The sequence below is a fragment of the Eutrigla gurnardus genome (assembly GCF_963514095.1).
Source record: "Eutrigla gurnardus genome assembly, chromosome: 8".
NCBI classification, from domain to species: Eukaryota; Metazoa; Chordata; class Actinopteri; order Perciformes; family Triglidae; genus Eutrigla; species Eutrigla gurnardus.
In genome coordinates this window covers 22,630,439-22,656,554 of record NC_139922.1, presented here as the reverse complement: position 1 = coordinate 22,656,554, position 26,116 = coordinate 22,630,439, and the positions used below count along the sequence as shown (strand labels likewise).

Here is a 26,116-nt window from a genome sequence, read left to right as displayed (position 1 = left end):
TGAATGTCCAAAGTGTACTCTGAAATCCCCCAGAGCCTCGTGCACCTTTAGCAGGGACTGAGAGAAAACCTCCTAAACTGGACTCAGCCCATCACACGAGTCACAGCAACACCCGCACTTCCCCGTCCTGCCGAGGGATGACGCTAGAATCAAAAGGCGAACAGAAAATTGGGGGGTCTCCAGCTCTGCCTGTCACATGGAAGCACAGTAGCTGAGCCGAGGGGATGCGAGTACAGATGGAAGGGGCTTGAGGGACCGCGGAGGAGAAAACCTGGAGATCACAGTGGAGATACAGCGGCCGCAGCAGCAGCAGCAGCAACACCGGCAGGTTTTACGCACTTCCCAGCCTCCCTCCGGGCTGGGGAGCAGAGGCGCGCGGACAGGGCGCACGAGCGGGTCAGCGGGCGCTCACAGGGATGTCACATGCACTATGCTGCATTCCCGTTTTCCTGAAGCCCGAGAAAGCCACGCTGTCGCCCTTGATTGATTATGCTCGCGGGGAGCGCCCGGTCCGAGGGGAAGCAGAAACCGAAGGAAGCGACCGGTGCTGATGCTGCGCCTCACACCATCTCCGAGCTGAGTGAGTATACGGGGGGATGCTATAGCGCAATGCTCTGTGCCCGTGGCTATGTGACAGGCTGGAGGGAGATTGGGAGGAGGGAGGGAGGGAGGGAGGAGGTGGGAGGGGGGGAGGCATTCATATGTGCCTATAGATTCAGCTCAATAAGCCGCACACGCAGTTAGCGCACAGCGTCCTTTATTCACCCAGCGAGCCGCCGCTCATTCCTGCATGTTCTTTGTGCTCGCCCCTGCCCGCCGCCTCGGCTCCTCCGGTCATACGTTTAACACACAGACACGTGTGCGCCCGCCTCGCTGTTACTGCATTGCCCTTTTTGTGTGTGTGTGTGTGTGTGTGTGTGTGTGTGTGTGTGTGTGTGTGTGTGTGTGTGTGATTTTAAGCCCCGAATTCATCAGAGAACTTCAGTGTGATTTGATGAGAGGGAGGCACAGGAAGCCTCCAATCATTTGTTGTGTGTGAGATCCCCCCCTGCCAACTGTGAAGCATAAAGATAATTAACGTTAGACCTTCCGTTAACGTTTGCAGCCCCCCTCCCCTCCCCTCTCCTCACACTCCCTTTCTCATAAATGGGGGGGGGGGGGGGGGGGTGGCTTTGTCTGTAAGTTGCCAGCTGACCTCAGGGACACAGCACCCTTTACCATCCTCACTTTGATCTGGGAATGAATCGGAAACACTTTGATGATTAGAGGAGAAGAAAAAGAGGAGAGAGAGAGAGAGAGAGAGAGAGAGAGAGAGAGAGAGAGAGAGAGAGAGAGAGAGAGAGAGAGAACCCCATCTGGTGCTACAGGCTTAATGAAACAATGATAAAAGCTGCATCAGCTTGAAATTCTTCTGTTTTTGTGGCCGCCTATATCCTCCACCTGCAAACGGGGGGTCATTTCCACACTTCACACCCCGCCGTGGTTCTCTGTCTGAGAGCCGGCGTCGTCTTCCAGTCGTGGTTTGTAAACCTGTTGTAAGCAGCATCACTGCAGTTTGAGGTGTCAGCGCCCAGAGGCGCGGCGAGCCGGGCAGCGGAGCCGTCACCCAGGGTGATGGATGCCCGCTGAGAGGAGACCATCATCAGCAGACATACATACATACATACATGCAACCTCCAAGCACACGAGCCTTTCACAGCATCTCTGTTTGACAGAACGGGAAGGATGTGAATCGTGTGGCCACAAGAAATCCTCCGTTATAACGTCAGGCAGCGTTTGTGTCAGAGGCGGCGCTGCACAGATAAAGACAGAGCCTCAGCCTTCCTCCTCACAGGGGCATGGTTAATCGTTGTTGCAAGCAAACATTTGACCTAATTCACATTCTCACACAATAGCAGCCTCCCCCCCCCTCTCTCTCCCTCTCTCCCTCTCTCTCTCACACACACACACACACTCGCTGCTGTTATTTGTGTCACACAGAGGGTGAGGTTTTTTTTTGCTCCACATGAACTCCCAGGTGGTTTATCAAAACCTGAGCTGCTTCGGCAGAGAGGCCACTGCTGGCTGGCTGCTTGTTAAAAAAAGAAGCGTTAGTTCTGTGAATAATGAACAAACGTGTAAATGCAGTTCCTGGAAATTTAAAAAGCCTGTTATTTATTCCAACACTGCAGGGCTAAATGTGTTCCTGAAAATGAGTTTTTATATGAGGATTACAACAGAATTCCTTGTTTGTCTTGTCATAATCCATGAATATTGCTTTTTATTATTTTAGTGAGTTTATTTTGTAAATAGGACAAAATCACGTGTATTTTCTGCCGATAATATATAACCTGATTTGTCAAATGTGTCACCCAAGACGTTTAATTGTTGAGATCATCCGAGTCAACAGGTGTAGCTTTCCTTCATTCATATGTTCTCCAGTAATAGTGTTTATGAAAAACCTCCATGGCGTCTCCCAGAGACCCAGCTGATGTCTTCAGATGTCTTTCATTGTCTGAAAACACTTCAGAATCCAGAGAGAAACAATGTTTTATAACGTAAGACACACAAAGGCAGCAAATACTCACATGTGAGAAACTGGAACCCAGAATTCTCCAATGTAAATATTTTCTGCTTTTCTTTGTTTGATTTAATTCTAAACAATATATTTGACTGCTGATTGGGGAAAAAAATAATCAAGCAATAGGAAGATGCCACAGAGTACTCTGGAGATATCTGACAGAAGATAGTGGCATTATAAAGACGATTTAAAGGGCCAGTGTGCAGCATTTAGGAAACTCCGCTGACAGAAATGGAATATCATATTAAGAACCACCATTTCTTTATAATCACCTGAAAACTGGCGTTTCTGTGTCAGCCACCGTGGTTCAAGAGAAGTTTCAGTTGTTGGATGTTGGCGAACCCTACACACTGCACCTTTAAATGTTCAGTCAATCAACAGAAAAACAACCGCCACCTGTTTGAAGGCTGATTACACATTTAAGTCATTTTTACAGTAAAAAAAACTGCAGCTTCTCAGTCATCTTTGTATTAAAAGTATAAATTCTAGACTTCATTTTAAATGTTTCACTGGCCGAGACTAAATTATTAACAAAAAACAAAAAAATGATTGGCACATCACACATTGACAAATCATTGCTAGTCTCCTGTATCCTGACCCAATAAAAGAAAACAATTAATAGATTTTTTTAAATATACAGCAAAAATAATCTAAATTCAAAGGTCCACGTAACGCATTAGCTTTCAGAACATATTCTGTTCCCAAAAGATAAATAATGAACCTTTACTTTAATATTCATTTATATTGTACTTTGGTTTAAATGACAATACAATGAAATAAGTTAGGAAATCAGATATTTAGATCACTGATACTACTATGTCCAATTGGTTGGCTCATTGGTGAGGCAGCTCCAGGGCCAGAGATTACACTGCAGTGCTGAGGCGTCACTCCGGCTGAACACCGCAGGCAGAGACAGGAGACAGTGGAGAGAGGGGGAGAGAGGGAGAGAGGGATGGGTGGGGAGGTGTGGACACACTCACCGAGATGGAGAAGGGGGAGGAAGGCCGGGGAACCTGGTTGGGAAATGTGACAGACTCCTCTCATCATCTGCTTTCAGCGTCTTCAAACTGCCACAGGACTTCCGCACATGTCGTCCTCCCATCCTCCCCTCCCCGTTCTCTCCCTCCACACCTCCACCTTTCCCCCTCTCTCTTCCCCTCTAATCACACTCTCCATCTCCACTCCTCGGCTCTGTTGTCGAATAAGCACAGATATAATTACACCGACTCCATTTGCAACTGCAAATTAAATGATCATCGCCTCTCAGGTGCATGCCGTTCTTTAAATCCAACATAATATTTCGGGCTACTCACCCAGGAAGCTGAGGATGAATTGATGGTATTTAAAGTGAGTCTGTGATATCCTTGTGACATGTGGCCGCTGTTAAAATGCCCCGAAATAATATGACGGATGAGCTGGTAAATTTTAGTTTTCACTGCCGTGATCACATTCTCAAGTCCTGGTCAGAGAAGTAGCTGGTCTTCTGCATGTGTGCGCCTATCACCGAGCCACACAGCAGCCTGCTTCATGAACCACAGACCCTAGCAACAGTCCATAGCCTTCCTGCTGCTGTCTCGTTCTTAACTTACAAACGGGAACTAGTGTCTCATCTGCAGCATTTGTGTGTAAACTTACCTTACCTTTAGATGGCGTTATGGTCCTCGCCGTTTTTCCCGCCAACGTGCAGTGGCCGAAACCCAGCTGAACTCAAGGAATATGTGGATTAAACACAAAAGGATTATTAGCATTTTTGTGTGATTTTAGTGAGCGAGAGTGAGCTGGGATTTGTTACTAAAGTGTAATTACCTCCAACCTAAAAACGTGTGGACTGCTGTTCTGAAACCTCCAGCGAAACCGGAGCTAAGTACAACAGAATGCTGAATAAAATCAGATGAGAACACTCCCTCATGTGGCTCAAAGCAGTACTGCGGATATATATGTTGGGAGACTGGGAGAAATTGCCGCCTGGTTAAAGGGATAGTTCGGAATTTTGGACATAAGACCTATTTTCCAAGTGAGCCGGTGTGTTCGAGACGTCTGGAGACGTTTTCAAGAAATTTCATTCAGTTCCTCTAGTTGCCGAGTTCGCTTATGCTATGGCTAGCGCAAGTCAATGGTTCTTAGCTAGACAGGCATTAAAAACAGTCTTGCCTACTTGCACTAGCCATAGCATAAGCGAACTCGGCAACTAGAGGACAGGTCGCCAGTCTATCACAGGGCCAACATGTAGAGACAGAAAACCATTCTCACTCACATCTACAGGCAATTTAGAGTCATCAATGAACCTATCCCCAATCCTGCATGTCTTTGGACTGTGGGAGGAATCCGGAGAACCCGGAGAGAACACACGCTTACACGGGGAGAACATGCAAACTCCACACAGAAGGAACCCGAACCCGAGCCGGGAATTGAACCCTGGACCCCCTCGCTGTGAGGCGACAGTGCTACCCACTACACCACCATCATGGGATAATTATGGAGAAAAGGAGGGTCTGATTCCTTTGATCACACCGGATTTCAGCCTTCAAGATCACAACTGAAGGATTCATAACTGAGAAGTAAGCCGAGGCTTAAATGTGTAATGACTTATTTATTTGCATTAAACGAGGAGGACTGATCCGAGCGCTATCTCTAACAGAAATACACAAAGCCGTTCCTGCCTGTCAGACTTTGATTGAAGTACAGTTTGGTCAATAATGCTTTCTCCTTGGTGCCACATCTTCTGCATAAATCAGTTGCTTAAACATTATAATAAGAGGAGACAACCTTTTGTTTTCTCGTGATAACGCGTCGATTATCTCGTTATCAAGAGATAACGAAGCTCATTTTCTTGAGATAACAAAATAATTAAGTCATGATCTTGAGATAATGGCATAAAAAAAAAAAATAATAAGCCCGGTTCTTCTCGGCTTCAGTTCAACTCACCATTGTGTCAAGTACAGTTTCCCGGAGCTGCTAGCATTGGTTGGAGAAGATTGAGCAGCAAAATCTGCCGGGAAGTGATTGTGAATCAAAGGGGGAGGCAAAAGCTAGACGACCTCAAAAAAGGGAATAGTAGTTTTGATGTGGTGGCCACAGACAGTTGCTCTCGCATCCTTCCTGACTGATTCCTTGTTGCTACTTGGAGCATGAATTGGAACCTGCAGCCCAATCAGGTTGCACAAGTAGTCCAGGATCCACATCCATACGTGAGGTCACAAGAAGGTTTGCTGTGTCTCCAGTCTAAGGAGCATGGAGGAGATGCAGGTAGACCAAACGTTCATAACCCCAGCAGCAGGACGGGTATCTGCTTCTTTGTGGAGGAGGAACAGGAGGAGAACTCTCAGAAACAGACTCCACGAGAGTGGTATGAGGGGCTGACGTCCTCTAGTGGGTCTCACAGCCCGGCAACAAGTTCTGAATTGGCTGATCCGCCATTGGTGGTTCACACTGAGCACGTGTGACAGGCGTGAAAGAGTCTGGAGCCGCCGTGGTGAACGTGATGCTGCCTGTGACATCATCCAGCAGACCGGTTTGGTGGTGGTTCAGTGATGGTCTGGGGAGACGCATCCTTGGAGGGTCAAACAGATCTCCACGTCATAGCCAACTGTACACCGAGTGATGTTAGGGACCAGGGTGGAATCCTCAGAGAGGTTGTCAGACCTTTTGCCCGTTCCCCCTGACCTACATCCAGCTGAGCACCTATGGGACGTTATGTACGACGCCGCCAAGTACCGCCACAGACTGTCCCGCTGATGCCCTGATCCAGGTCTGGGAGGAGATCCCCCAGGACACCACCATCAGGAGCATGCTCAGAGGTTTTATTGGAAGTGCACGCAGGCGCGGGGGTCAGTGTGATGAAATGAAGTGATGATGAACCAAATGACGAGGTCATGAATATGATTTTAGTGAGTAAGAGGCAAAAACGAACAGCAGCGTAACAACAAATGAATGCTTGGGCCACGCAGCATTTACAGATCGCCACTAAAGCGCTAACGCCAAATTCTTTGAGATGCAGCAAAACCCTCGGAGGTATCCAAAGCTTTGGCAACCATCAGAGAAACATCGCTGGCCAGACTACAGACAAATTGATAAAGTAATTTGGACTGTGAAGATTAAATTCGGTCCGGACAGAAAGGATCCATGTCCTCCTAGAACACGTTGATTAAAACATCAGATTTGCTCGTTAGTGAGGAGAACGGAGGAAGGGTTTGTCTAAAAGGTACAAAATCCATTAGGGAGCATTCCTCTTGGAAGGAAATCTCTAGAATAAAATACACAAGAGACGTTTGGACAGACGTACCGACAGTTAAGCATCATCATCCCAACAGGAACAGGACTTTGGACAAAACCAGGCAGTATGTTTCCTGCAGTCTGCTGCTCAGTCTTGTTGTTGCTGATGGACAAGGGACAGATCAACACACATGAAAACACAGTCACAGTAGACAGATGGCAATGATTTGACAGAGATTAGAACGGCGCTCATTGATTGGTCTTTTTTCAGCTCTGGCTCTGTGGTTGTTTTTATTGTTTATTTGAAACATTTCTACACTGCCAAATGTGAAATTGTCTGGCAAGCAGCGAGGAGTAGAGGAGACGCGAGAAAAAGATGTTTCTGTCTGCTCGATCTGCTTTCACACTCGTCTCCTTCGGCGCTTCAGGTTATTCCGCCCGCTGGCGGGTTCGACTTCGGTCGTGACTCATCGTACCTTCTCAATATGCGTGTTCGGAGAGGAATTATGCATTTACACATATGCACCGCATACTTGCTGAACAGATCAGCACAGGTGTGTTTTTCTGGTAAAAGCTCTATTCCCTCAAAAGGTAAAGCAGAAATCACTTCCTGGTCCTCTGCTTCGTTAACCTATGTTTTGTAAAAGTCAGATCATTTTTTTTCGTAACACCGCTCTGTGCCTTCTCGCTTGCAGATCCCAGTGAGACTGTGGCACTTCCCTGCGTGGATGAGTTGTAAGGGTGTAAGCGTGTGTGAGAGCAAGTGAGCGTCAGCGCTCCCACATGGCCTCCATGCAGGACGGGCTGAACTTCACGGCTCCTCCCTACGGCAAGGTCCTGCTGCTGGGCGCTATCGCTGCTGCCTCAGCCTTCGTTGTCACAATCCTCATCGTGGTGCTCTGTGTGGGCTGCCAGAGGTAAGGCCACGCATGGATACACACATTTACACATGCACGCAGCCGAAGTACTCAGATGCTGTACTCCAGGAATAATTACAGGCAAAACTATGTAAAAAATACTCCATTACAAGCATGCATTCAAAGTCTTACTGAAGCAAAAGTGCAATCATCAGCTAATGTCCCCTGCAACCAGATCAAGTATTCAATTCAGAACTTTTACTTTTGTATCTTTTACTAAAGTATCAACACACGCTAGAAATACTCACGTAAAAGTACTGCATTCTTTCACTCATCACTTTATCTCTGCTGCTGGTAAAAGTGCCGATAATCGAACTACTGTTGGGGACTTTATCCTGAAGTAATACATCATAAGTTATTAGTTGATTTATAGTTTGTACTACTAATCTGAATTCACAAAGTAACTAAATCTGTCATTTAAGTAAAAAGTACAATATTTCCCCCAGAAATACATGGAAATACTAAAATACTTAAGTGAAGTACTTGAGTGAATGTACCACCATGTACGCATATATGCAAATATACTCTGAATGTCTTCCTCTCTCTCACACACACACACACACACACACACACACACACACACACACACACACACACACACACACACACACACACACACACACACACACACACACACACACACACACACACACACACACACACACACGGTCATGAGATGACTCAGACGTTCATGGACAGTGACTCAAACTCACACACACAGACACACACACACAGACACACACACAGACACACACACACACACACAGACACACACACACTGTGCATCACTGTAGTAAGTGTCAACCTGTGTGACAGAGCGGTTGTGTCTACCACAGGAAAGGGAAGACACACAATGTTCCCGGCGAGGGTGGAAAACACCGTCTCATGGACATGGTATGTATCCGGCTACACGCTCCTCCATGTTTGTTGTTTGTGCTGCAGCAGAGGAAGCTGAAGCAACTCTATTCACCAGGGAACAATATCATTCAGAGGACACCTCTTCAGTCTTAATTAGTGTTTAACTGGCCCCCTGTGTGTGTGTGTGTGTGTGTGTGTGTGTGTGTGTGTGTGTGTGTGTGTGTGTGTGTGTGTGTGTGTGTGTGTGTGTGTGTGTGTGTGTGCGTTGGCAGGGTATACTCAGGCAGTCGAAGCTGCGGTCCATCAGTAAATCAGACACTGAGATGAACAAGATGAACTGCAATGGCAAAAGTGAGTGCACCTTTCACATACACATCCAGACCTGAGCTCCGCTCCGAACCGCTCTGTCATCCGGCAGGAAACCTTGTATCTCCTTAATGGAATCTAACAGCCTGGTCTTGTTTTAGCTGCATGACGAAGCACTTTTGGCATCATCAAAGGAGATTTTTTAAGAAGGATTGAAGTTGAAAGTTGTTCTAAACCACATGAGCCTGCTGTGCTGGCAGATGCAGAATTACTGTTTTTATCATTAACAAATGCATGTGAGAGCAGTTTAATATTGTAGTTCAATCTGGATCTAGATACGTTGTTTACTACTGGTAGATTAGTACTATTATACTGCATTATATAAACGTAAAATCTAACTAGTAAAGGGTGAAATGAGGAGTAGAAGTAGCAGAAAACACATGGCGTCGTGTACATTTCAGCTCATTTGAAAGCATGAAAATCCGAAGAAGAAAAAACGGAGATACAAGGTTTTCACCAAACACAGTCAATGTAATCCATGAAATGGTAAAAAAATGGAAAATCTTTTGGAAAATAGAGCAGCAGATGAATGGTACAAATACGTGTAACTAACATGTTCTTATCCTCATTTCCAGAGTCAACAAAAAACAACTTTACAAAGCCGTAATTATGCAAATAGAGGTTTTAGCTTGATGTTTAACGTTCACGCCGCCGCACGCGCTCCGTATCTGATCTGGCCCTAAATTCATGCAAAAGTAGTTTACCCTAAAACGGAATTCACATTACATTTACAACTAAGCTTTATTGCACAGGACAATGTTGATTTATGAGCATGCATCTCTCTCTCTCTCTCTCAAAGACAGAAATCAAAGAGGAGTCCTGGAGCTCCGTCTCTGACAGTCAACAGGGAGCTGCGTTTGTGGGCACAGTGACAGAAGCCCGAGAGGGTTTGAAGGAATATAAGCATATGTCCTGCTTCATACTTGTCCAAATTGTCTTCATTCCACTGCAGCGGAAGCAGGACGCTTTTTCCTCAAACATCCACGCCAGCTCCCGGTTCACTGTCAGCGCCAGAGTCTCTCCACCAGCGAGAGATTTATTCGTGTTCATAAATGTTTGTCCAGTGCAGGAGTAGACGTAAGCGAGTTCTGGTTTATGGTGGGCATCGGCCTGTATGCGCCCTTCAGAGGCCTCTAAAAATGAAAAAGGGTCCAGCCGGTCTGCCCTGCAGGTCTAACTCTGACCTTCGTTCTCAAGGCAGGCAGCTTCCCCAGATCCCCTCTGGGACTGGAGAGGACGGGGAGCACACTTACTCTGAAGTGGGTCGAAGCTCCTCCACCGCGCGTACTGACGATGCCCTGTACGCCATGGTAGGCAGGGCCGGCCAGACGGACACGCCGGCCCCTCCGGCCGTCCCCGCCAACACCCCGGCGCCCCCGGACCCAGACGGTGACGTGGAAGGAGGGCTGCCAGAACAGGAGGCCCAGGTCATGTCGGCCCCTCACCCCGTGGAGCCGGCCGAGTACGCCTGCGTCAGGAAGCTGAGGAAGGCCGACAAGGCACCCCAGAAGAGGGACAGCGGCACGGACATGGGCGAGCCACCGGTGCCGCCTCCCCGGCACGCCCCGCCGACGCATCCCGCCCCTCCTCCGCCACACCCTCACAGCACAAAGCTGCCCCGCAGAAACGTGGACGCCTTCAACGTCCCGGCATTCCCAAAGGTTGGTAGGGGCACTTTTTTTTGTTTTTCATCAGATGATTTCAAAATTTCACAATTTAAAAAAAAAAAAAAATGTTTTTGAGCTTTAAAGTTCATACATTCAATACGGTGCAATCAAGGTGCACTTACAAAAAGCTTTTCTCTAGCGCTTTCAGCTGCATCTCATCTCCATGACAACTGGGCAAGCTCCATACGCCGATGAAGACCATGAGATGCAGTTGAAAGTGGAAAAGCTAGTAAGTGGCCGCTTATATTAAGATTATTAAAGTTAAAAAATAAAGTTGTCCAGTATGAAGTTGGTTTTAATATTGTCTATTATTGCTATTTACATGTAAACCTACAGATCATTTCCAGTAACAGGTTGTTTTTTGGGGGGATGGCAAGGATTAGATCAAGTCTTTAGGTATTTTAATGGGAAGAAAACTTGTAGTATTTCATTTAAATGGGACTGGATTCACACATAAAAATGGTAAATCATACAAAGAGTTACTCACATAATGCCAGTTATGTTCCATTTGATCATCATCTCGTAACGTTGTAGGTGAGCAGGACTCAGTTTTATGGGCTGAGGGAAGTGAGAACCTGAGGGGGAGATGAAGATCACAGCTAAATCAGGCTGCTAGTGGTTCTCCGGGGGTCCGACTGGAGCGGCAGATTAGATCATACCAAACGGATGAATGTGAATCGATGCCTCGTGCTCAGACTTTGTTGAAAGTGTCATTTTAATACTGACATGGCCTTATGGATGGAAATGTGTCTTAGAAATGTGTAGCGACAAGTGCTTTTACCTTTATGTCACCGGCTTCCTTCGCTGCGTTGTCAACGCCCCCCTCCCCCCCGAGCTCTGATTTTATTTTTACGACTGACCATAAAACAGGTTGCAAAAGTTCCACCAATCTCACCAACACAGGCTGAGGGAAAACAAAAGCAGATTCTCCCTGGGAAATAAATACCTACAGTCTCTCTACCGGCACACACATATTTACAAGTTACTTACTCATATTTCTATATACAAATAAACATAATCCAGATTAAATAACATACAGATATATCACATCCCCCTCTCACTACTTGGTTCAAACCTACCAAGGTAATTGACATCAGCTGTCGTCCTGCGGCTGCATTCTCAGGTGCGTCTGCTATATAAAAAAAAACACGCCTCCCTGGAGCTCGCCAAAATAAAAGCACCACTCAACAAACACCCTGGGTTCGTTTCCGTTTCATCCAACTTTACACAGACGATGTGCACGTGTGTGATTTCCACCTTAGCGAGGACGGATGCTGCCTTCCAGCTCGCTCACGTTGCAGCAGAGGATCTACACACTTGTGATTGTGCCAACGCTGCAGTTTTTAAGCTGCACTCGGCATCATCGTGCACGGTGCTGTGATATGTCGAGCACATCCGTGGACTCCGGAGCCGTGGTTATTTGTCAAAGACTTCGTGGCAATAGTTGGGCATTAGTGCTCTCAGCAGTGTCACCCCCCTCCCTTATGTGTTGGCAGCAGCAGGAGTGCAGGCTGGTCGTCTGCTCTTACTGTGGATGTAAGGCCCGGTGCTCCCCTCTAGCTGACAGCGGGAGGCCGTTTGCCACCCTGCGTGAGGTCAGCGGGGTCGCGCTGTCTGCTGTGACCCGAGGTTCGGCGACACACGCACAGTTCGCAGGTTTACATGTGTACGCCGTCTGCTCGCGGGGCTGCTCGCTGGTTTTCTTGCGGATGACGCAACATGTTGCAATGGAGTCATCCAGACTACAAGCACATGGCGTCCTACCTTCCAAGCTCCACCTTCTAGGGAAAATCTATTCAATACTGCATGAAATCCATCCCTAATAATGGCTTTGTGCTGTAACACCTGTGTGTCTAAAGTGATTCTTTTATTAACAATGTTGGGTCTGTTTTTATTATAATTATATTCACAAATACTCAAAGAAGACATGAACATGCGCCCAGTTTTGCCCCAAATGTAGTTTTTTTTGTTCCGTTGACAGGAAGTGATGTTTATGGGCAACGGAGAGCAGTACATCTGGAAGCCTCCAGAGGATGAGGAGATGCTCCTGCACCAAACTAAAGTCCCGGGACCGTTGGCTGCTCACACGGTGGAGAACATACAACCGTCTGCTGCCGTGGTGAGCGAGGACTCTTGCAGTCTGCATCAACCTATTTCTTTTTTGTTAAATTACAGATTCAGAAAGAAGATTCAGTACCTGCATATTTACCTGTAATATCAAACAAGTCTTTTGCACGGTTCATAATCTCAGCAATGTTTCGTTTGACCGCAGGTGGCTGAGATGTACTCGAAGGTTTGCAAACCAGGAAAGAAGAAGAGAGCCGTGCCGGGGTCTCCCCCAGGTAACCCCGGCTTCCGGACCTTGGGTCGCAGTGACAGGGACCGAGACCGGGACGGCGGGTTTAGCGTTGTGGTCAAACCCCAGACGTGGGCCCTTCAGGAGGGCAAAGCCGTCGGAGGGCCCCTCGACGACCACTGCTACGAGTCCATCGGGACGGAGGAGTGCGATCTGGCCTATGAGAACATGGAGGGTGGAGGCGCCTGGAAGAGGGAAAGGCCCCCCAACACGTGTGCCACCCTGCGGCCGAGGAGGAAGAAAGCCCAGCAGCCCTTGCAGCAGCAGCAGCCCCCTCCGCCGCCGCCTACGCAGCAGACCCCCAAGTTACAGCACCTGCCCGCCAAAGCCCTGCTGCTGCCGGGGGAGAACCTGTACGAGAGCATCGGCGACCTGAAGCAGGGCTCCGCCACCTCCAGCACCACCACCATCTTCACCTTCAACGACGGCATGGAGATGTACGTGACGGGGCTCTGAGGCGGCGGCTGCACTGTGACCCCCTGTATCCTTCCAACACAAGGAGCTGAGCTGACGCCACGAGGAGTGACGGCTGAGCCCCTGTCATGCTCACCCACACATACTGTTTACATTCGAGTCATAACGTCATGCCTATCACAGGCTCATGAGGCCTTGGGGCAATAATGTTAATCTGTTATGACCTGGGCTGAACACAAAGTCCAATCTATAAACCTTCTAAGGAATCCAAAGGTAGAGAATAAGAAATGAGCACAAGACCATTGCAGAGCAATCTGTAGGCGACAGTAGCACTTCTGTTTTACTGATACATGTGTGCAAAGCACAATAAAGTAAAAAAAGAGCCTAAATTCTTCCTCAATTCTCGCGGGTAAAATAGTCCTAGCAGGACTCCTACAGGGGGAGAAGGCAATGCATTGTGTGAAGTAGTTTGGTAGCACTTATCATGAACAGGCCTTCCCTGTAGTTGGTCAAGATATGATTCAGGATGGAATTGAAATGATATAAGGAAGGGATGAATTACTAATCAAAATGCTTGAAAGCTCAGGGACCAAGAGAAACAATTATGAGAGTATTATAACGAAAAAATTGCACACATTTTGCATTCCTCCTCAAAGCTTCGACTAATTTAGACCATCAAGGTGTTTAAAAACCGACCGGATACTTCCCTCCGTCATGTTTTTGTTTCATCGTACACGGACTGAACACTGTCTCCACTGCCGTCTGTAAATGAAGTGTTTTACTTTGTCGATCCTGTTTCTGCACTTTGCCTGCTACAAGTTGCATGCTGTAAAAAAAAAAAAAAAAAAAAAATCAAGCACTGTCATGTGGTACCTCTATATGAATGTTTTTTTTTTTTTTATATTGTCGTTGGTTGTTTTTTTTGTTGTTGTTTTAAAAAAAAAAAAAAAAAGTGCGTTGCTTTATTTCTCTGTAGAGCACAAAGCCAGTCGGACTAAGGATGTCTTTGGCTCGGTGGGAGAATTAATTTCCTCTCTCGCCACACAATCGGTACAATGAAGCGAAAGTAAAGAGAACTGCTCGAGTCCTAAAGGTGGAGACAGTCCCCCCCCCCCCTCCCTCTCTGCTCAGTCCTCACTCACATCTGTGGCCCGTTCATCTACATCGTCCCCGCCTCGTGGTCATATGAATCTGCTTGGGTTTTCATAGTGCAGCTTGGAAAGCTACAGTAGAACTGATGTGTATTAGCAAACGTCATGTCCCACCATCATCATCACCCCCCCCCCCCCCCCTCCTCTCTCTGTTATCAGTGTTTAAAAATATTGCAGAAATGACAAAAACGAGAAGCAAATGGGTTTTTTCCCCGCTAAGCAGCAGAGGATAACACTCACAAATTTACCCCCCCCCCGATCCTGGACAATAACGACTTCATTTGACCAAATATCCCCAGCAAACAAATGTGACTATGTATGTTAATGCAATGTGTATGTACATTACAAAAGAGAAAGAATAATAAATATATCATCAGTGTCAAGGAATCTATCTTTTTCTATTATGTTTAATTGTGTTTTGGAATGACTTATCTTGTGACACGAAGAAGAAAAGCAAAAAACAAACGAAACGAGACGAAAAAAACAAAAAAAAAACAGCTGCAATGTAAATTTTTCAGTGTATTCTGTTTGTTGTTTTTGAAGCCATGACGCTACGGTGTGTTCTTGGAAAGCCCAGCTAAGTTAAATGTGGCAGCTACTGTTGTGTGTTTGCTATTCAGACTACAGGGTCTTGTACTCAAAAAGCGTGTAATTAAGTGCTAAAGTGCAAAAGATTGTAATGTTTTATATCAAGATTACTATTCATGAAATGTCAGTCAAGTTTATACTTTTGTAATAAAGTGGCACTTTAAAAAAAAAAGATGTTTTATCTCATAGTGTCAGTTATTAAAATTTGAAAGACAGCAGAGTTTCGCAGAGACTTGCTGAAGACGACCTTCTCTAAAAGACTAAATATCACCGAGAGCTCACTTTGCCGTCTACGACAGAAAGGATCTTATTTTTTTTTATTTAAATCTTTTCTTCTGATCTAAAAAGCTTCTTGTCTCCAGCTCCATCAAAGGAAATATCTTTATTCTTAATCCCAGGGTCAAATTATATTAAAAAGAAATGTATTATCCAAGGCCGCCTGTTCCTTTTGTCCCCTTGCCCTCTTTTGTGTACAACCTTACAACCTCATTCCTCATGGAGTGTGTGTGTGTGTGTGTGTTTCCCCCATCTGTGTGAATGTGTGTTCACGTGAGCCAGAGTAGCGGGGTCTGTGTCTGAGTAGCTGTGGAGGGGTGAGTAGGGGGGAGGGGGGCGGGGGTGCGGTGGGTTGGGAGGAAAAGGAAAAAAAAAATAGGTCACCCCTTAAAACAAAAAGCTTGCAGTCAACATCGCAACCGTCTGCTGAATTTTCATTGGCGGGCTTGTCTCCATGGTAACAGGTTAACCTTGAGGCAGTAGTCACATGGGCGAGCGAGTCTTCTGCTGTCTTGGAGAATACAGCATGCGTCGTGTGACATCCGTGATCACAGTGTTCCCCCCCCCACCCCCAAAAAAAAACACAACAAACACGCCGGAGCAGGAGATGCTGGAGGTGTGAAGATGACACAACGTTGGCAGCTCATCCCGAGGCGTTAAATCTCCAGCCAGGAGTACGAACGCCTGAATAAATACATGAATGAGACGGGCCAGATCCATTGAAAGGCACACAACACAAGTGAAAAGGTTCATAGTGATTATAGTGATCATTAGGGCCCCAAAAACAGCTGGGGAATCATTATGGATCACGATGTCTGGAGGGAACTGGAGGGGGCTCCGTGACATGAAATATCAACACGTTGTATCCCGTATAAATCAAGTGATTCAGGTGAGTCTGAATGCATCCTTCTGTACTGTAACGACGGTGATTTCTCAAAAGGGACACACTGTGAATCACACCGGGAGAAGCTAAATGTGAGCTGTACTGACACCCTGAGGCGTCAGAGTGCATCACAGGGGGGGAGGAGGGCAGCCTGTACGTGAACCCTGAGAGGCATCGGGACCGGGATTTATTCAGAGGAGAGCACGTGACCCTCCATGACCTCGCTTCGATGATCTGATCCCCCAGATGGTCCGCCAGTCATAAACAATGTCCAGCGGAATCTCCCAGATGTTTTCTTATACCCCTGAATTTAACATTTATTAAATACTTATAGGCATTTTGCAACTACTCTACTCTAGATGTGCATTTATCACATTGTGTATGTATAAAATGTTTTATTAGAGCAGCGTCATCCATACCAGAACATATTCTTGAGCCGGTTGCACCAGTTGTTCATAAATTCAACTCTGTTTTGCAGTGTTATTGGATGAAAAAGACAGTTTTCACGTTGCGTCAGGGATTCCATGTTTACACAGTTATGTGGACAGTTTTCCAGCAAACACATTACTAGTTTGGTTTTAATGGTGCAACCCAATTTACTAAATTACTACTTTGAAACGATCTCGTAGCTCCTGCAAATGGGATTCACAAACAGCTGGTGCAATCCTGGATTAAACTCGTTTAGTACATAACAATACTGGTATTGCATTATTGCACCTCACAGGTAATGGCACTGTTTCAACTCTCTGATCCTTCTGTTTGAACATTAGAAGTCGTAAAAGGAGCAAAGTATCCTTCTGCACACGACTCGACCGAGACTCGTCTATTGTATAAGAGTACAAAAGTTCATATATGGACAAAAAGTGAATGTAGCAGTGGTTGTTTGTTTTGTTTTTGCCTGAAGAGGAGGATGCACAATAATGGTGGTTTCAAGTAGCGTTTGTATTTTCTTTCACAGTGGCTCACAGATGTGCGTGTCAGTATGACGGCTGCTCCTGGTCCTCGTCGCTCCAGCTGTCGGACACATCCGTCCCAAAGTACCGGTCCCCAAAGTCCCCTGAAAACACACAACGGCGGACTCAGAGCTGCTGTACATCAGCGGGTTACAGGCTGAATGAACAGGCTAATGAACAAGCAGCGTGAACGCACATCCAACTAAACGGCTGGAAGGTTTGGAAATAAGCGCTCAGTGACGGTTCTCTAAAATGCTGAAACAGTAACTGAGTCACAAACAAGGAGACTAATGCATTAAAATGTTCATCTTAATGTTTGCATTACGTCAAATTATGTGTCATTATTTATGTTAGCGGGCTACAGCCTGGTCGATCCGATGTGCATATTGTGCAGTTTAGTTACATCGGGAGACGTGCTCGCTTTGAATCTGAAGTGACACGAGCATAAAATTAGAATCTGCTGGAACATGAAATGAAATCTGTCGATTCAAAGCACAAACGTTTCTTATCTGATCACCTGATCGTGGACACTTCTGTATCCTGCCTGAGACTAAAAGCAGGCACACTGGAGGGTTGTGTCTCACAAAATAGTTCTTCAAGAGGCTGAGACGTTCAAATAAGTTCTATTTTGGACAAAATGTTTGATCCGTGCCTTCTGATGCAACCGCACGGGGACTAAAAGGAGCGGGGTGTGTGTGCGTGTCATGGCTTACCGATACCGGGTATTACATGTAACAAAGTGTCCAGACTCTTGTCCACAGCCGTGGTGATGATTTTGACCTTCGGGAAGGCGTAGGCCACAGAGTGCACCCCGAGCTCGGCCATCAACAGCGACACCAACACAATCCTTTCCTCCTGCACCTCGTGATCCTGCTCAGCAACACACACACACACACACACACACACACACACACACACACACACACAAACACACCACAACGACAACCATCAGAGTCTGCCTGATCGTCACCAGAGGGACAGTTAGTAAGGGGGAAAGGGAAAGGAAATATCCACCGTTTCTCCTCACTGAAACAACGCTAATCTCACTGGGACCAAAAATACACTTCCAATCAATAACCACGACGACGAGTGAGGAAACGTGACTGATCCAGGGGAGGAGGGGGGGGTGGGGGGGTCCTCTCGTTGTCTTAGTGGAGAATAACGATGTTAATATCCACCCACCAATAGGACTCGTACTGCCATCATGGCAGCAGCGCCGGTGGAGACTGTGCTGTCCATTAGGATGACATGATCTTCGCTGATGTCTTTGGGCAGACGCAGGTAATGCAGCTGGCGAGGCCAGAGGAGGAGGGGACAGGTTACCATGGTTACGAAAGCAGGAAGGGTAGTTACCACGGAGACACACATCATGTGGAAAAAAAGAAAAAAAAACATTTAAGTCGTTTTGTTTAATTGGATTTTTGAGACACTATCTTATCACGTAAGGCTGCAGAAAAATGTTTGCACGTTTCAAAGATTTTGGGATCGGACGATTTTATATATTTTTTTGCACCTCTGGTTCGCCTGAGTCAAGGTTGGTCTGGATGAGGATCTTGCCGATGCGGACGTCTTTGCACACGGCTCTCAGGGCAGGCTCCATGGTCTCTCCCGCCCGCAGGACTGACACACCGGTGATCTGTGGAGACGAAGCGGTGGAGCAAAGTGTGACGGCAGAAACCCCCGCAGACCCACGCGACCGCACGTTAACGAGACCTCGTAAAAAACCAGAGCATCACTCACCCCTTTCCCGTTGTTACTGCGGCCCTCGTACTCGTGGCCCTGTGGAGTCTGGACCACACACGGCTGTTAGAGCACACAGAACAAATACTGTTTTACAAACAAAACCTTCGTCTTTACAAACAATAAGTGCAGATATAGGGAAAAGGCAGCACGTGAATATGATAAAATAGTCCCTGTATCCAGCTTTGTTTTCAAGCAGCAATAACGGTGACAACCCCATAATTATAATAACAGTTAGGGTGTGATTATTTTAATCATCCCAAGCAGGTTTCATGCCTCAACAAGTTGGTTTTCAAAGTATATTGGCAGAGAATAAAACTGAAGGCCGCCTGGAGGGTTGGAGGCAAAACGACACCCATTAGAGTGATGAGAGTGAACCCAAACAGTAAAAGATCAGCGGGCTGTAAAAAGAAAACAAAGAGCTCAAAGACGCTACGATCCAGAGACCTGAGGGGACCTCTGTGGGTTCATGACCATTATAATCTCCACAGTCCACCCACCTGAGATGGTAGAAACGTCAGTGCGTGTTCGATGAGGAGCCGCATGAGTCTCTTTGAGTAGAAGATAAACTCGTCACAACTGGTCTCTTTATTCCTGCGTAGAAGAACGGGGGTTCAACCTCATGTTTCATGTTGTTCGGAGGACTTGACATTCCTCGAGCAGAGTACCTGATGATGGTGTGCAGGCCTTTGACCTGCGGCGTGCTCTCCAACACGCTGAGGGTCTGAGGCAGCGGCTGAGTCTGCTGAGCGGAGGCCAGGAGCGCCCTGAGACCGAGGAGAGACGGTTCAAGAGGTTTTACTGTCATTCTGCTGCACTCGGGCGTCAGAGAGACATCATTAAGAACAAGTCGCTAAACACACAAACAGACGTAAAGTCAAAGTATTAATCAGCATACCTGACGCTGAGCTCACGCTGCATTGAGAAGGTAAGAGAAAGATAATAAAGTAAGTGGTAAAAGTTAGTAGGAGACATCCACGGCCTGTTTGTGGCTCTAAGCCTGGAACCCATTCATTTCTGATGAAGATGTAAAGCTTTAAAACTAGTAAGTTGCTTTTTTTTAAGTAAGTAGTTTATTTAATGGGGCTTATTTTCCGCTACAGATTTGGTGCTAATGAATATTAATGACCTGTAGCAGTGCAACGACCATTTCACCTTCAGATAACATTAGGCGTTGTATATAAATATATTATTTCTACTGTGCTGCTTTTACCCCCACAGCGGCTGCAAAAGTTTAGCCCACATAATAAATAGTATGCATGTGTTTTTTATTCACTCAAACATCGTTAATATTGTTTTTAACCAAGATGTCGCCATTCCCCAACTAACAAACCAAAAGATTAAGTCCAAAAGAATTTGGATTCAATAATAAAACACGGGGCCCACATGTTAGTTGTAGTTTTTTGGACAATAGTTGTAGTTTTTGGACAATAGAGATCTATGGCACCAAGAAATAAGCGTGTTTCTGTGGGACAAACAGTTGGGAGTCTCTCTGTCTGTATGTAACAGCTTTTGGACACATGGTGGCGCCACCCTCTTGTGTACAGTCAGGGATTCTACTACTCACCTCCTCCAGCTGGCTGTGAACATGCTGGACGATCAAATCAATGGCCACCATGTTCCCGCCACCTTAGAGGGGGAAGCAAGGAGACGTGGGTATGTTTGTCTGACAATACGTCCAACAGTTTATACTTCAGGTGGTTTGAGGACGTCTCACCTCTCGGCACGACAATATCAGCCAGCCTCATGGTTGGCTCAATGTACTGTTCAAAGGCCGGCTTCACAAACTTGTTGTACTGCTTGATGACGCCTTCAATGTCCCGTCCGCGCTCTGTGATGTCCCTGCGCAGCCGGCGGACCAGCCGAATGTCGGAATCTGTGTCCACGAAGATTTTCATATCCAGCAGCTGCAGGCGGGAAGAAAACAAACGCACCCTCGAGACACTTCAGTAATATTCAGCCTTCAGCAGAAGCAGCTGCTCAAACAACGGTACCTGGAGGGGATTTCTTTACTTCACGCAGTTAAAAAGAAAGAAAAGAACACATGCTGCCTCACCTGAAGAAGCTCTTTGTCCGCAAAAGACATAATTCCTTCAAATATGATTACACTGGCACCGTACACGTTTTTCTGCACAAAGAGGAGAGAAAACAGTCTTCAAAGCTGCTTCATGAGCAGTCAGTTTAAAATGAAAGCTGCAGGACTTTACTCCAGGAAAAAAAAACATTCTATCTAAAATAACAGCATACACAGTTCAAACAGTGAGTTTAGTCTTTGAGGAATTCATCATTGAGGAGTTTTCTGTCGACTCACCCAGTCTTTCTGCCGCCCGTGTGTGGTGAAGTCGTAAACCGGGATCTTCACACTCTTGCCCTGCTTCAGCTTCCGCAGGGTGGCGACCAGCAGCTCGAAGTCAAACGCCCCCGGATGATCAAAGTTGTAGTCGTTCCTTGCTGCCAAAGTCTGCTCCTCGGAGGATAAAACCTGGTGAAACACAGCAGATTCAAGTTGACGGGATGATAAAGCATGTATGGAGCTTTTAAAGGAATACTTAAACATGCTTATTTGATTCGTGGCAGAGTTTGATGAGAATAATATTCAATAAAAAGTGTACAGTGTCATTTATTTTTAGGCACCCCCTTAGTTTTTCATTGGTATCCTTTATGTACAACATATCTAAAGGAGGCTGTCATCTAAAGATCTCCAAAGACTGGGTTGGGAACCGTATGAGATTTTATCAGGGCCGCAGCCTTTTATTTCACATTTATACATACAGTACACCTTTGAGCCACACGAGGGAGCCTGAATGTTCTGATAATTCTAACCTGCTGATAACATTGAACCTAATAAAAAGGCGAGATGAGAGGGAGAACCTCTTAACTCCACCTGAAAGCATTTATTTTAACTCATTTATGAACTAACATGTGTATATGTTTTCAATAACATGCATAAAAGTCTATTTATCTCTTAAAAATGGCTGGTTTACCTATTCAAGAAATAACAGTTATGAGGGAATGGCTTGGGAAACACATCTGAAGTGTAACCACAACAGTTTATTGACGACAGTAGATTAGTATGATTGCAAGGATGTAGTCATGTCTCCTGACTGAATGTGAATTTCAATTAATATAAAACAACAAAAGCATGTCAATTCTTCCCACGGTGAACCTGCAGACAATTGGCAATAGCCAAATAAAAATAAAACGCATGAGTCTCTCACCTTGTAGAAGGAATCCATAGACAACAGCACAACCCATGGCACATCCAGAGCCTCGATGATCTTATTGGCCACGGTGGTCTTCCCTGAGGCGCTGCCCCCACACAACCCTGCAGATCCACACAGCATTTCAATGGCCCATTATGAGTGTCTTTCAGAGTGTGTCTAATGTTGTCTGGCGGTATGCATGTGCGATAGCGGTGCAGTGTTTATGGGTATGAGGAGACAGAAAAAGGAGCCACAATGAAGGAGGGGAAAGAGGAAAACGCTGGCGAGGAGTGAAAACATCAGCAGCGAGTGTCGTACCGATGACAAAGGCCTCTTTTGACTGCGCCCCGTGCTCGTCGTACCAGGGAGGCCGGCCGGCGGTGTAGATGGTGCGCGTGCCTGTGCGGAGCAGAGGAGGCTCCGTTTTACTCAGTGAGGTAGTGCTCTTCCTGCGAGGGGCCCCGGCGGGGGGCAGGAGCCGGTCCAGCGAGTCCTCCCCGCTCCCACTGCAACAAAAGGCAGACAGCAGGGCAGGTTAGAGCCTGAAGAGTCAGACAGTCAGGTGTACACCTGTATGGCTTCTCTACACAGTCTGCACTGTCAACGTGCTGCCATACTTCCACTTTAACAACACATTAGATCAAAGAAGCAGAAATCATCATTCTAGGATCTTTGATGATGATTTGATTTTACACAGTTTGTACATGAAATCCAGGTGTTATTCAACATATTCAAAAAAGTTTAACAAAATAATCAAGATCCATTTACAAGCTATATCTCTCACAGGCTTCATCATCCACAGACGAAGGCCATGAGATGTGGTTAAAAGCTCCAGAAACGGCCATGAATCGGACCTTGATTTAAGATTTTCTTTTCAAATGTGCTTCAATCTTTACTGCAGGCAGATATTAGATTAATACACATTTTAAATAGATATAAACAGGACAAATGAAGTGGAGTAGAACATAGAGCTGAAATGATTCATTGATTAATAGGTTAGTCAAACGAAATAAACATTATTGACATACGTGTACACAGTATAAGAAAATGTATTCAAAAGCTGCTGTGAGGTCAAAGCCAGCTGCTGTGTACGAATTGGAGGTACTTGGCATTTTATAAAGGTACTTCTACTCCACTACACTTCCGAGGGAAAGAAGAACTTTTAAAATATGGTGCATTCTCACACCAAATAAATAAATAATCCACCCAACAATTATCCTCCTCTCTAAGTATACTGTGAGTTATACCATCAGTTGATTTACTTTATACACCTATAAGATCTATTTCTACTTACATCTGATACCGTAAGGACATACTTTATCACGTTCATGCAGAACTACTTTTACCGTGTAGTATTGGAACTTTTTCTTCAGTAAAGGATTTGAATACTTGCTCCACCACCACAAATGTTACGGGTCGATACTCTCAACAACAAATCACAGCTTAAATCACTGTAATTAAGATTTGGCTCACGCACAAACTGTTTACTGTGGAACAAATAAAAAGTCAGCCAGGCTGTTGCGTCATAATCCGATGTTACCTTCAGGGACTTCTGCATTCCCACAGACGGTAATTGGTAGTCAAATTAGTATCTCTGTTCGTTTCTTAGCCTTTGCGATGCACAACTACACATGTAGAGACACCACAGGCGATCCTCTGTGACAACAAAACACAAAAAAATCCCTGCAACCTAACCCAGATCCAGCACTTCCTCCAAACTCTCCACGACCCCTTTTTAGAGACTATATTTATAACACACACACACACACACACACACACACACACACACACACACACACACACACACACACACACACACACACACACACACACACAGTGTGAGGGGTAAAACTGGCATCCTGTGTGAGAACACAAACAGTCACATCTTACCTGCGGTCAGACCTCAGGGTCCAGCAGCCAGAGATTCTGGCTCCTGCGCCGTCCAGCAGAGTCATATCTGCTTCACACGACAACCTTCTACCCTCCAGCTCGCCTGTCACCGTGGCAACTCGCCAATTAAGACTGACCAAAAGTCGTGGAAGTGTGCGAATCGCAGGCTTTGTCGCTAGTCTGCTTTTACTGCCTCCATTCACAGTCTGTATCTGAGGAGCCTAAACATTCATCTGAGAAATCTCCCAGTGCTGCTGTCCATGTGTCCCCCCCCCCCTCTGTGTGTGTGTGTGTGTGTGTGTGTGTCACTAAGAGGATCACTGTAACACTGGCAGCAACGTGCTGCTCTGCCGTTATTAATAGAGGCACTGGTAAGTAAAAGCAGGGCGGGACGTCTTTCTGTTGATCCTTCCTCTTCCTAAACTCATCAGATCAGAATCAGATCAGACAGTACATCACCAGGCAAACAACCACACTGAAATGTGTTGATGGGCCCAAACTAGTCCACTGGTAAGTCTTCATATGTCTGACCATCAGTCCAAAACTCAAAAGATGTTTATATAACAATTACATAACAGAGGAAAGCAGAAATCCTCTTGTAGAGAAGCTGAACGGTATTGTTTCACGATTCTCATCAGGGAAATCAAGCTCATTTATATTGATATAGCCTATATTCCTCAGGCGGTTTGTACGATCTGTATAATGTAATACCGTCCGTCCTCAGAGCCGTGGTTCACCTAGGGCACAACTCTTTTAACCGGCTGAAACCCCAGGAAGAGCAGCAGAGGAGGGCTTCCTCTTCCAGGGCAGATAGACATCACATGTACACCTGAGACAGGAAATACAACAGTAGGCTACACGTGTAGTATGGAGACTCAGAATGAGAAGTAGTAGTAGTATTGAGGCCTTTCACATGTAAAAGGAGCAATACCTCATTATAAAACACTGTTACAGGTCCTTCATTCAAAATGTTGCATTTTAACAGTATAAAGTACAATGTATGTACATTTACACTCAATAATATGACAATATCACAATGATGGGAGTATTTTTTACTTTCATTATGTTTTGTTTTTTTTATTAGGACCTTAATTTTCAATGTATTTTTTTTTATAGTGTACTTTTACTTCAGTAAATAATCTGAATCTGCCTACTTCCTCTACCACCACATTTTTGCAGCTATATACAAAAGGGGAAATATTATATTCACCTGAAGGCTATATATACTGTATATAGTATGTGTGTGTGTGTGTGTGTGTATATATATATATATATATAAAGCAAATATACAATAATTGGCATAAATTCGATCTTCTACCGAATTTAAAGTGTATTTAAGTATATTTTATATCAAGTCTATGCGAGCATATCCCGAGTCTGTGACGCACACTGACGTCACCATGCAGCTCACCTACTTCTGAAGAGCTTCATATGCCATCGCGTTTGATGAGCCCACAGCTCCCAATCTGTCTCTATATTGATTATTACCCCCTGGAGGAGGGCTTTAATGTAACTACGTATTAACATTTGAGAGGAAAAGCGTTGGACGTTTGGTTATTTGGAGGAGGGGAGTCAGCATGGTTAGCTTCACATTACAGGATCAGGACGCTGCTGCTGCGGACTGAATCCAAATGTAATTTTTTTTCAAAATGACATGAATAATATCGGTAGAGAGAACTCAAACACGGGTAGAAAACACTGATAGCATCGTGTACCTGTCCGAGGGGGACGACATTACTCTCCCGCACTCCGTTTCCATGGGGATCCTGCGACCTCGGAGCCGGCGACATCGGCTGGTTACAGCCATGGACGGCTTCCTTCTTAACAGCGCTGTGGGATAGTGGGTAATGTAGTTCATCATCACGTGCTCCCTCACAACCGCTCTCTCAAGGGTAACGCACACATTTCCCCCCGCAATTTTAATCGGCAAATGCACAAATAAACATCGATATGTTGATATATCTTTTTTTTAATTTATATTTGTTTTGCTTTCTAACATTAAAAAAGTTCCACAGAGGGAGAGAGATAGAGAGAGAGAGGTAGAGACAGTAAGAGAGAAATAGTTAATAATTAGTCACCGAC

General features: G+C 45.7%; 2 protein-coding genes across 5 annotated transcripts; one reads left to right on the top strand and one right to left on the bottom strand.

Moving 5' to 3' along the window:
- The first annotated feature begins 209 nt into the window (after positions 1-209).
- LOC311017746 (uncharacterized protein) lies at positions 210-14,972 on the top strand. Of its 3 annotated transcripts, none has more exons than XM_084016324.1 (8): positions 210-580; positions 7,468-7,689; positions 8,526-8,583; positions 8,820-8,898; positions 10,228-10,574; positions 10,720-10,809; positions 12,562-12,699; positions 12,853-14,972. In XM_084016324.1, exons 2-8 carry the CDS (start codon positions 7,556-7,558, stop codon positions 13,390-13,392), a joined length of 1,386 nt encoding a protein of 461 aa, XP_083872450.1. In that variant the 5' UTR covers positions 210-580; positions 7,468-7,555; the 3' UTR covers positions 13,393-14,972. The 3 variants fall into 3 exon arrangements, with proteins under 3 accessions (XP_083872450.1, XP_083872448.1, XP_083872449.1); XM_084016322.1 differs by having other exon boundaries at positions 10,111-10,574; XM_084016323.1 differs by lacking the exon at positions 10,720-10,809 and having other exon boundaries at positions 212-580; positions 10,111-10,574.
- Positions 14,973-16,745: 1,773 nt separating this feature from the next.
- On the bottom strand, positions 16,746-25,921 carry uckl1a (uridine-cytidine kinase 1-like 1a). Of its 2 annotated transcripts, none has more exons than XM_084015902.1 (15): positions 25,750-25,921; positions 22,463-22,650; positions 22,160-22,266; positions 21,253-21,423; positions 20,998-21,069; positions 20,659-20,848; positions 20,509-20,570; positions 19,840-19,856; positions 19,610-19,708; positions 19,442-19,535; positions 18,942-19,004; positions 18,715-18,837; positions 18,384-18,491; positions 17,915-18,071; positions 16,746-17,305 (listed from the first exon to the last, which is right to left on the bottom strand). In XM_084015902.1, exons 1-15 carry the CDS (start codon positions 25,893-25,895, stop codon positions 17,226-17,228), a joined length of 1,677 nt encoding a protein of 558 aa, XP_083872028.1. In that variant the 5' UTR covers positions 25,896-25,921; the 3' UTR covers positions 16,746-17,225. The 2 variants fall into 2 exon arrangements, with proteins under 2 accessions (XP_083872028.1, XP_083872029.1); XM_084015903.1 differs by lacking the exon at positions 25,750-25,921 and adding an exon at positions 24,035-24,285.
- Positions 25,922-26,116: the final 195 nt, after the last annotated feature.